This window comes from Triplophysa dalaica, chromosome 18 (genome assembly GCF_015846415.1).
Source record: "Triplophysa dalaica isolate WHDGS20190420 chromosome 18, ASM1584641v1, whole genome shotgun sequence".
NCBI lineage: Eukaryota > Metazoa > Chordata > Actinopteri > Cypriniformes > Nemacheilidae > Triplophysa > Triplophysa dalaica.
Window position 1 is genome coordinate 20,020,461 of NC_079559.1, and position 12,489 is coordinate 20,032,949.

Genomic DNA, 12,489 nt, shown 5'->3' on the forward strand with positions numbered 1-12,489 from the left:
CGACTAATGTCCATCCTGTGCACTGTGCACCTTACTGCTGATTGGCTACAAGGTTGTTTTTGGTACTCGGTCCGATTTGTCTAAACAAGCGCAATTCAGAAATCGGACACCCCGCCTTTAAGTAAGGACCCCGTTCACTCATATGCTCAGTTACCTATCCCACCCCAACATCCTGTTATTTTCTTAGCTTCAGCCGGAGCAGTTGAATTGTGGTGCCGCTCACCTGCAGCATCCTTTGGCGCTGAGAAAACCTCTGAGGGTCCGGCCCATCTATGAGGCTCCAGGGCTCAGCTCTGTCGCTGTAGACAGTGTCCATAACCGCACCGTGGTGTTCCTGGGGAAAAGCAATGGACGGCTATGTAAGGTAAGAAACATGCGTTCACTTGAAATACTTGAATTCTCTCACATACACATCTGCGAGTAATAACAGTGTACAGATGTACGTACAGCATTAGTGTCACACACCAGTGAACACACAAGTCTTGCATGTGTCCTGGTGGGTTCAGATGTTTAACAGTATTTACTAAAAGGTGTTTGCCTGCCTGGGAAACCTCTTTAAAAGCATTCCTATCTGATCAGGTGGTCCAAACCCATTGTCCTAGTGTCTTGTTTTCTGTGTGTTTGCCCTTGTTCTTGTTTACACAGAAGCTCAGTTTTGTTAAACACAATGTTTTTTAAAGGTTTTATTTCCTCAATTGTGCTTTAGACAGATTTACACTTACCTCACCCTTACGAAAAGATAACCATGGTTTAAAACAAAAACTAAAAAACATGCTTTTATTACAGTTTGAAAAAAACATGGTCACTGTAGTGCCAATAATAAATAGGGAAGGACTTGTGTATAGCTGTTATTTCGATGCATTTTGGTCAATTGGATCACAAGGACAAGGGAGTCACTCGTTTATACCTGGGCCCTTATGCTTAAAGCTAAAGAATCCTCTAAGAACGCTCTTAAATTTAGCTAAAAACTTCTACGTAGGAGTCTCAGCTAAAAACGATTCAGGATATATGTGAGAGAAACTCTGAGCAAGAAAAGACATATACTTTTTTAGCGAGGAGGCGGGGCTGACCCCTTTGCTACATATGACACAGTCTTTTAAAGACTGTGATTGGTTGGTTGACCAAGAAGGAAAATAGTGCGCTTTTAAGTATAGGGTTCATTAGTTTGAAATTGCACATGTCTTTTTTTCTGTTTTACCATACTCATGCACACACATGCACTATATATATATACTGTATATATTTAAAAATTCTTTCTTTCTTTTTTTATTTACCATGCTGTTAATGTCAACGTATTTGATAGAAAATGAACAGTGACACAATAGATTTCTGTAAGTGCTGTAATAGTTTTTGTGATCACTATAGAAGGTTGTGACAGAACCGAATCATCTCTGCTGCATAGCTGCATTTCTCCAGTTGCTGAATATGTTATTGTAGTGATTTCTTCTATTTCTGGCGCTATGGAATTTCTGTCTGTCTTGGAGATGTTAGTGTGTCTCTAATCAGATCGGTCACAAACATGAACCCTGCACGATCTAATGTGTTCTGTCTTAATAACTCACTGTCTTTCAATTCAATGTAATACGATTTGATAGCGCTTTTACAATTTTCATTGCATCAAAGCAGCTAAACAAGAAAACCAAGATAAACAAAAGTTAAACACACACACAAAACAATACAAAATCTGATAAACCTTTATAGTAATATGAAAATTATCATGCATTGCAACACATTTTTTCTCACTTTTTGTGTTTCATCCATTTTCTCTGCTGCTAAATAAACTCTTAAGTCTCTTAAAAGTCCTCCTCGCTACTCCTAAAATTTTGGACCTCTCAAGGGTTAAAATGCTTTATGAATTTCTTTATTAGGATTTCTTCTGTGATTCTAAGGAGAAACGCCCACATTTCAAAGAATTTTCATTGAATTTTGTCATTAGTAGCAACTCTTTGAGCTAAGATTTTTCATGAACACCTGAATTCTTGGAGGGGAGGGTTTATGTACAGGCTTATATATGGCCTTTTTCGAATCTTTTAATCAAATGGACAAAATAAGCGCTCACAATTTACATGAACGCGATCAGAGATGGCAGGTAAACATACCAAGAACAGCGGTTTTCATTTCTGTTCTGACAGCCGCAAAAAATTGCTGAAACGCTTCAAGTTTGTGTTAGAAAGCCGTAATAGTGAGAAAACATTGTGCTTGATAAAGTTTTTGTTTTTAGGTCTTCAGCCAGCAAAGTTTAAATCCTGTTAGGTAGCGCATATATTATAATGTTTACGACTTTTGTCCGTAGGCAGGGAGTAGGTGGTAGTGTTGTAGTCAAGACCACCTAAACCGAAACCAAGACCAGCGGGTTCCGAGGCCAAGACCAAGGCAGGCAGAGACCCAGGGACAGTTGCATAAAATGCTTAGACTAGTCTTACAAGTTTGTTATCTAATTTTTTTTCTCCAAGATTGGTCAGAACTTCTACAAACCTGCAAAAGTAGAACGGTCTAATTGAAATCTGAAAAGTAAGACTTATTAGTCTTAACTAATGGCTAGTTAGTGAGATTAGTTAAGACACAGGCGGTTTGTAGAAACGCACAAAAGTTCTTATTTGTTCGTAGATTTGTTTGGAACTAGCCAAGTTGAACAAAAAAACTGTAATTGTGTCTGAAGCCACTTATTAACTCCATCTATCCATCCATCCATCCATTTTCTACCGCTTATCCGAACTACCTCGGGTCACGGGGAGCCTGCGCCTATCTCAGGAGTCTTTGGGCATCAAGGCAGGATACACCCTGGATGGAGTGCCAACCCTTATTAGGGCACACTTATTAACTCATGGTTTATTAAATAAAGATGTAAAATCTTTATCACATCCAGATCACATCAGATGTTATAATATAAATTAAAAAGATCTAAAACAAGTCAAGTACTTTTTTGCAATCACATCTTGGAAAGCGCCTTCTAAACTAGGCGTTTGTATTCATTTTCTTGACAGATTTTTTAAATACAATCCTTCATTTATCTCTTACCGACACAACAGTAAGGAAAGAAATCAAATAAAAAATAATTAAATTTTTGCTTTTACATCCGATCACATTAATGACGTTAAAACTTAAATCAGACAATGCGCCAGCAATGTAGTGTAATTCCCACAGCTGTGGTCTTGAGATCACTAAATCCAAGGGACCAAGTCAAGAGCTGAGAACGAGACAAGACAAAGACCATCAAAAATGGTCTTGTGACCTGTCCCGAGACCAAGACGGTCTACAACACTAGTAGGCGTTCTTTTGTGGCTGTTTGAATGCATTTTACCACATCAGCGTCTACACTATAAACCCCTTCGGGTCAAATGCTTTTTCAACCTCTTGAAGTGGTCAAAAGTTGACAAGCTCAAAACATTTCACACTTCTTTACAACTGTATTTAGCGCCTGCCGTTTGTGAACGGATCAACCAAAACTCATGTTAGTACCAGGTGTAAACAGGGCTTAAGAAGTATGCAGTACAATGTTGTATGCATTTATTATCAGTGTCTTTTGTTTGACGTGGCCAATCAAATTTTGTCTTATGACATAATGTTTCTAGTCAATACATTAATTATATTTCTCTTTATTGGGCCTTATTTATGATGGCATCATAACCTTTGAAGAATATTAATTTAAGAATTTATGGAAAATAAAGATTTTATTGTATAGATTTATTTTCAAATGCTTACAAAATTTAGCACATTTTTTGTCAAGCTTTGGCATCCCCTACAGTACTACGTTCAAACTCTACAACTTGACCCCGTTTTATTTAATTAATCCCCCATATCCTTTATTTTCAATTTCCAACTTAATAATATATGGCAATATCCTGCAGTACTTTATTACTTGTTCACAGATTGCACAAAAATCATTTTTTTCATCTTTCATTTATTATTATTATTATTATATATTTTTTAATAAAGAAATCCTAAAATTCTTTTAATTCACATTTTCTGTGAGATCATTGTCCTTAGACTTGAACTAGCACATGGTAAAACCATGTTTTGTTGCAGTATAATTTATTTAAAAAAAACATACACAAAGTTAAATTTATTATTAGATTTTTAATAATATTGTTTTACTGAACACACACTTCACAAAACGAAACCTTTGCGAAAAAAGTATGTATGTTGCATAAAACTTATGCAAGCAGCAGAAAGTAGAAAAGAATCCTTAATTAGGACAGAATTCCAGAGAGATGTGTCATACTTAGTTAAATCACCTTTTAGTAGTTATTAAAAAGTCTTAAAGCCCCTCTCTATGGCCATGGAAAAATGCTCTTCAATCTGTTAGCTGTTTGTGAGTAATGCTATTACTCAGTATTTAACTTAGGATATGGAATATGTGGCTGCAGGGGGGCTCGTGTAAAAAAGGTTTTATGTTTTCCTGCCAGACTGAATGAGCGTCTGCTCCAGATGTCTTTGTGGTGAGTATCTGCTCACGTAAGACAGTGTGTGTTAAAGACTCTTGTGTTTACATAATCTTACATTTACATTCATGCATTTGGCAGACTTACATTGCATTATTCTATACATTTTGTTTCTAAGTATGTGCAATCCCCTGGGATCGAACCAATGACTTTGGCGTTGTTAGCGCTATGCTCTTACCACTGAGCTTCAGAAAAACTTAACCTTAAACTTATTAAATGCTATGGGCTACAGTTGAAATTATGTTTTACAACATGTTAGGTAATTATTGTAGCAAATGGTGGACTGCAAATGTATGTGTCTTTGTTGGGGCTCAAAAAAGAGGTTATTTTTATGTTTGTAGGATAACATTTTTACATTTTTACAAGTCAACTTATAATGACAGTCAAGGTTTTTAATCGTGTTCTTGGCTGTAAAAATAGCACAAATAAATATAATACAACAAAATGCAAATTAAATTCACAGTGCTTGTCAGTTTTTGGGGGGTTTGTCTAATAGTAGTTTTCAGAAAGTAATTCAATATAAATGAATATAGTCGAATCCATATTAGAGGCACTAAAGACTGCATGGTTTATTTTACATACAAAGATATGGTTATATTTTATTTAATAATTTAGTTTTTAATGTATTAATAATTTTAAGAATTAGTCGGAAAATTTGAGTACAGTGTGCCACAAAGTTCTTCATACATTTACACACACTATTAAGAGTAAAAGTTTTCTGTGATTAGCCGTGTAAGGGTCTGCATAATGTGTGTATGTGCGTCTGTGTGTGTGTGCTTCTGCGGACACGTGTGTGTGCGTGTTTGTGTGTGTGTGTGTGTGTGTGTAGCGGTGTGTATACCCAGCGGGTGGTTTCATGACAGTGCTGATGGTTTTGGGAGTGTGTGTAATGTGATTTGGGATAGTGAGATAAGCTTATTTCAGGATCTGTGTTAGTTGAATCAAATGAAATTAGATCTCAACCTCGGCTCATGTACCAGCTCACAACCTAACCATCAACCCACTCGTTCCTCTCCCCGTCTGACTGGCCATATATACATATTCATATTATACATGAACATGAATGAATGGAGGCAACTGCACAATGCACAGTACAGATTAAATGACGTTTTGTATTGTATTATTATTGTGTTGTATTATCTTAATTCAATTACATTTCAAAGGCAAAGGTTATATCTATGATGCTGGAATTGCGTAGCATTTAATTTCATATGTTCTAAAACAAGTACGACTATAAATGGGAAGTCAGTCTATTAGTGGGAATACTTTTATTAAAGACTGATACAAATGCTGGTTTTCTGGTTCATTCGTGACAAAGTTGAAGAATTGCATTGCGTTGTGAGAACACACAGCAAACCTTGACAAACGTTTATTCTACAATATGACTAATGTGGTAGGTTTTCTGGGTTTTTCACCCAAACAGACATTTTAAAACTTACCTAAGTATAATATTACTGTATAGGTAGGTTGGTAGGGTGCTATTCCCAATATAGCCAAGATATAAGTGATTATGAAGGGCGTTAACAGTGTTTTAATCTTTATGTGATGTTCAACAGCTGTCTCTGCTGGCTAACCTCTCTGTTGCTAATATATGGTCATCCAAACTCTCTGCTAATGATCCAGTGCACCACATCATGACCTTTGACCCCAGCGACAGGAACTACATGTACCTCATGACAACACATCATGTGAGTATAAAACCTTTTTACAAAGTCACTCACAATGCACAGTTTTGATATTATTGTAAACATCTTCAAAACAATGACACTGAAGAAAACAAAAGTCCTCATATGTAACAGCCAGCCAAAAAAGGTGCTAAAATATGTCAAAGCTATAAAGTGAATCAGTGTTCACCATTGAACAATATATCACTCTGCAGCAAAAAAAGAACAATAAGACATTCAAGGTCTTGCCATACTGTTAATCACAGGCGCTGATCCCGTTGGCCTGAGAACCCATGGAAATACACAAGAAAAGTCAGAGGGTTTCTCTTGGCAAGACACACAAAAACTTGCTTGTGCAATGGACATGTTTAAAAAGGATGTTTTATTAACACATTGTTTGTGTTATGTTACACAGTGGTTCTCAACTGGTTTTGCCATGGGACCCAAATTTTCCCATGGTCATCAAGCCACGACCCACTTTTTAGAATATATGACGTCATATGTAATTTGTTAAAAACAACGATTTTTTTTATTTTTTTGACTAATATGACTTTTATTGATGGATTCACAGCCTATTAGTTAAGGCTATTAAACAGCAGTCCCAATGTAGTTTTTTAATCAAAATTGTTGGTTTGAGCCACCAAAGCAATATAAACATAAACAAAATAACACAAAGCCATAATAACATGTCATTCTGGGGTTATGGAAACAAGAGTCACAATGGTGAACACACAATACTAACAGGAACTGTTAATGAAAGACGAATATGAATATCATACCTTCATGTAAATCCTTCACAGCTAACACACAAAGTACCAGTTATGTGATTTTTAAGTAACGTTACTTTACTTTTTAACACGTTGCATGCCAAGCTCGTAGTTTATTTCGCGCTGCATTTACGTAGGTATAGCAATGTATAACGTCTGACAGGACAGGATAGTTCGTTCTCTGAGTTGAAAGACTTTTATTTTGTAAAAGGTAAAGAAAGTAACGATAGAATGCTGACACTGACATTCAGCCTGACAACACCTCACCTAGAACGCAGATATTGAATATCTATATCAATTATATTGATATTGAATTGGGACAGCGAGCACTTACTCAGAGATCTGCCAACAGCTTTCACGCACGTCTTTCAAAATAAAAGTCTCATCACATTTAGAATTACGTTTTGATGTTGATATTGTTTCTTAAGACTGTACTCTCTGCGTCCCACTTGTGTGTCACAACCCACCAGTTGAGAAAAACTGATTAACAAATTTTGTGTTGATTTTGGGTGAAATAAATTAAAGGTACCACTCAAGTTGTGTAAAAATACGCTTCTAAAATAATTCCAGTCGAGTGTGTCTAAACTTTTGGCTGGTAGGCTATTTAAAATGTGCTTGCATAATCTGCCTGTCTGTTGTTAATTTAGCATGCACACTGCATTCATAAGACACAGAGATCAAATCGTTTGGGTGTTGAATTTGGCACTTAAGGTGATAATAAACAGTTCTATGTGCATAATCATATGGGTGAGAACATTGATGGAAGGTGTAAAACTCAACATATGACTGGATAAGCAGTGTGTGAGTGTGATACTCATGAGAACAGTAGGAAATGCCTGCTTGCATCTCTTCACCTGACTTGTAAATGAATGTGAGTGTTTTTTGTATGCAGTGTTTAGAAAAAGTTGGTGATGATGTTTGTGTGTAACACTGTGTTTATCATTGACCAGCTCTTGCGGGTGAAGGTGGCCAGTTGTGCCCAGTACAGCTCCTGTAATGAATGCCTGAGTGTCAGCGATGCCTACTGTGGTTGGTGTACTCTGGAGAGAAGGTAAAACAACTTGCTTTAAAACCAGCTGATGGTGATTTGGTTATTACATTTAGCACATCATTTCTAGGACTGTTCTCAGCGTTCTAGTGCTTTAATGAGTTTGTATATTTAATGTAGATGAAAGCACAAGGACCATAAAAAAATAATGTAAATAAACTAAAGAATTTTAGGGTCTTTAAATACAGAGGTCTTCAATTTTTTATTTTATACAAATGAACGCTTGTGAATTTATACAGGTTTATTGATCTAAACAGGAAACGGGTGTGCAAGATGAAATCAATATTTATATTGAAATCAATTATCAATATTTGGTAAAAACATGAACCCTTTTGTGGTGGCAGTGAGAAGCAGCAGCAGTATTTATTGAGCAAAACCTCTTCCAAATCATCATCAAAAAGCTTATTTTACTGATGGACATAGTCCAAGTTATAAATACTGTAAAAAGCCACTGCACTTAAGATTGTGCTGTGAAGAATAATATACAAGTTAAGATAATAGAGGGTTTACCCATCATAGGAGAGGCTGATTGGCAGCGTGATGCGATCGCTTTTCACTCACACATGTGCAATACACAATGTCTCGTGCTTTAAATGACATGGAACAAGACTATAGAGGGTTCACTCACTGTAGGAGAGAGTGATTGACGGCATAATGATGGTTATGATGAGAGTAGGGTTCAGTCAGTACAAAATTACTGAAAAAATACATGCTGATTACGTGTGCTGTGTGAATCCGGTCTTAGGGCATGTTCACACTTGACTTCTTTTTTGAAGCTGCCAGCATCTGTTCTACATTATAATCCTATGGAGTAAACCGTGTTTTCCAAAAAGCGCTTTTTTAAACTCCAGCACCGGCGTCTTTTCTCTGCAGCTCAGAGCGTCTCTTGAGATAGAAAAAAATTCAACTTGTCTGAAAAAAAAAAACCCTACGTCAATCACCTTTTTCACAGGCTATCTTGTCAAAAAAGAAGTCAAGTGTGAACACAGCCTTATGCTGGATAGTTTAGAAGGCACTGATTTTGCATGAGAGAGTCTTGTGTAGATAACTCACTCCCCGGCTGAGCATAAGGGTTGAAGAAGAAGATCATGCCTGTGCACAGTGTGGTCCACAGCAGTTAGATTTGAGCCCTCAGAAGTGGCTGCAGGGAGTCTGGACGTGTATTCAGCCCAGGAGAGTTAATGTTTAGCAAATGTGCAAATTGTTAAGACACTTTGTTCCTAGGATGTCTACGGACACAATTCTACAGTAGATTCTCAGCTGTCTTCATAGCTGTGGGTAGTTTTCTGAGGGGACATCAGAATATGGCTGATGTGGGATGAGCCGTGGCTGGAGAAAACTGACAGCAAAATGTAATTGCTTGTAGGACTTGGCCTATGCACACACACTGGTCATGTTTCCATCGAGATATCGGCAAAGCAAAGATGTGCAAAGAAATGTTTGAGAAATTAACTGTCTACAGGCTGTTTCCATCCAGTTGTCCTTTAACAGATAAAATGGTGGGAGCAGACACCATTCATAAAAAATGTATGTTGCTTAAGATTTGTTAAATTGCAAAAAAAAGGTATGTAACAAACTCTTTTACATCCCAAATATTTGTTAAAAAATAATTTAATTTGCAATTTTTTTAGATTAACACGTTCAAATATTTAACCCAAATAATGCAGTATCCGTTTGTTTTGTCACCTTTTGTCTAGAGTTACATTATATAATCTTACTCTTATTCATGTAAAGGCTTTTAAACTATTTAAGCGCGATTAGAAACAGTTGCTTTGACACGTTCAGTATAGATAGACAGTTCATAGTTGTGGGACGCGCCAAAACGCAACACAACAGCGGTCCCGTCTGGTATACACAGTCATGGGCTTAAGGCTGCGTCAGTCGATCTCTGTCAGACAGCGCAGCACAAGTATAAAGTTCTCTTTCGTGTTTGAGTGCAAAAACACAAACGATTATGCCAGAAAGCCGTTTCGTCTAACATTTTCGTAAGCACAGATTTCAACATTTTGAATAAAATCCTAAACGAATGCAAAGACTTGTGAAAATGGGAGTGGTGTCAGATCTGCGTAAAGAAACAGCTCTTAAAAGGGCCGCATTCTTAAACCTTCTGCTGTGACTCCTGTCACTAATGTTAACCAAAGAAAACAGGAATTCAGTGTGTTTTGTAGCTTTAATTCTGTGTTTAGTTAAGAATTTAGCATTAAAGACTGTAAAGGGTTTGAGACCTTCATTCAATTTCTGTATATTTCCTACCTGTTAGACATGAAAGCTCTCAATTATACTGTACTTCAGTGTTGAACAGCTATAATTAATGTAAAAAAAACATCAATTAAATGGCCACATCAGTTGCAGTACTAATATCAGAATGTTGGCTTTCATTCATAAAATGATGTTATTAAAGAAATCTGTTGTTTCTACATTAATTTGGAGATTAAATGTGAAATAATAAGAACGTAAAACTATATTTAAAACTATTATTATCTGCGATTAAACCCTGAAAAAATGTGTGATTACCAGATAAAAAAAATTATCGACAGCCCTAATTCCTATAAAATATATTAAATATATACAAAAATATTTTTTTAATCCAAAGCTGTAAGTTATCTTTAGTTAATGCACATTGAACTATCATAACATTAGCTAACATAAAGAAAGATAAATAAATGCAACAAAAATAAAGTCTCAGGTTACGTAACCCTGTTTCCCTGAGATAGGGAACAAGACTCTGTGACATGTAATGACACTTTGGGAAACGGCCCTGTGTAATCACGTCTGAAGAATTTGCGCAATTCATTAACACAACCTGCCACATCATACACATCCCAAAAATGAAGGTTCTGTCATGAATTACTCACCCTCTAGTTGTTGCAAACCTGTATCAATTTCTTTGCTCTGTTGAACACAGAAAAAAGATATTTGGAAGAATGGTTAGCTACTGACAGTTCTGGGGCATCATTATCCCCTTTCACACATTCAGTCTACGGGTAAATTACCAGAAATTGCAGTTAACAGATTGTGTGCAAACACAACCTTTCCGCTAAATCAGGATATGAGATTTAAATATGAGTTGTAAGATATCCTGAAAATTACCCGTATGATGCACCGTGAGAATGAAGAATGCAGATAACGGTAAGAGGATGAAAAAGGCCCATGACGCGCCGACTGCTTTGGTCCAATCACAACACTCAATCACAGAAGACGTGCACACTCTGCGCTGTGTACCTCTTCACATCTCTGCAATGAAGTTGTTTGAAACAGTGCCAGACACTTTCTCATGTATTCGCCAAACTGCTCACTGCTCACAAACAAGCTTATAAGTCATACAGAATTAACTTTTTTTTGAAAATCTAAAAGAGCAGAATGTTTTCATCAGGTTAGAGGTAGGGAATATGATATACAGTTTGTACAGTATAAAAACCATTGTGTCTATATGATGTCCCCATAAAACATGGAATCCTAACATGTGTGTGTGTTTGTGCGTGTGTGTGTGTGTGTGTGCGTATGTTTGAGAAGAAACAAACATCCTTTCAAGAGAGTGTGTTGCTCTGTATTTTGGCATTAGAGGATCTATAGGAACATCTGATATCCTGTTGTTCTGTGTGATCTGCAGGTGTTCGGTTCAGAAGGACTGCTCTAGCGGTACTCAGGACCGCTCATGGATCAGCACAGGAGATGGTGTCAGACAATGTCCTTTAATGACCATCACCCCCTCTGAAATCAGCCGCTCCGCTAACATCACGGTATTCTGCAGTAACACATCTATTTTAGGTGCTCAATATACTCTTGGACAACACTGAATGGCCAAATCTTAAATCTATGAAGTTCTGACTCTGATTACATTTGGGGAATCACACAAAGTAAACTTAAGCTCCAGGGAGCCTGCAGTCAAAAAGTGAAAGTGACGGCTTCATGTAATGCAAAAGATAACATCCAAAGGTATTTTGAGAGTTGGCTCCAACATCTACAAGGATTGCAGTGATGGCTTTATCCACCATTCATTTGGTCAAAACAAAAGCGACAGATACAATATGTGTTGAGATGACATTTTTCAGATATATGACTTGTAGGATGTAAGGTAGGCGGTGTTATTTAGAGTTGTTGTCTACACCAGGTGTGACATGATAGCCGACGAGCAACAATTCATTCTATATTAGTAATGTTTTTAAATCTTTTGTGTTGCATCTGGTATAAACACGGTCATACGTTTTTAAATGCACTTATAATTTTTAGGTCAGCTCACAATTTTGTGTCTTTAGATTTTGTACACAACAAACTAACATTGATAAGAACAGTTAATAATACCCCTCATTGAAGGCTGCGTTTGAGGTAAATGTCTGTGTTTCTGTTCTGGAAGAAATTCTCAGCTGTTGGTTATTCTGGTTAAAGGAAATTACTCTTAAACCCAAACAGGAAATAGGAAACAGGAAGCAGGCACCACTGTCAGGAAATCTACCATTCTTATGACAATAGATCTCAATGTAGCGTGTGATAGCAGACGTTTGCTTTGCTAGATGAGTGTCTGTGAAAAGATGTTTGTGTGTTATTCCTCAGGTTTCCAGTTGAAGTAA

The 12,489-nt window shown here is 36.8% G+C and overlaps 1 protein-coding gene across 1 annotated transcript in view; it reads left to right on the top strand.

Moving 5' to 3' along the window:
• Positions 1-12,489, top strand: part of plxnd1 (plexin D1) — a 50,919-nt gene that overhangs the window by 3,757 nt on the left and 34,673 nt on the right. The window contains exons 2-5 of the mRNA XM_056772882.1: positions 188-364; positions 5,999-6,130; positions 7,824-7,924; positions 11,532-11,661. Of these exons, the coding sequence (XP_056628860.1) occupies positions 188-364; positions 5,999-6,130; positions 7,824-7,924; positions 11,532-11,661 (540 nt within the window). The remainder of the gene's footprint in view (positions 1-187; positions 365-5,998; positions 6,131-7,823; positions 7,925-11,531; positions 11,662-12,489) is intronic.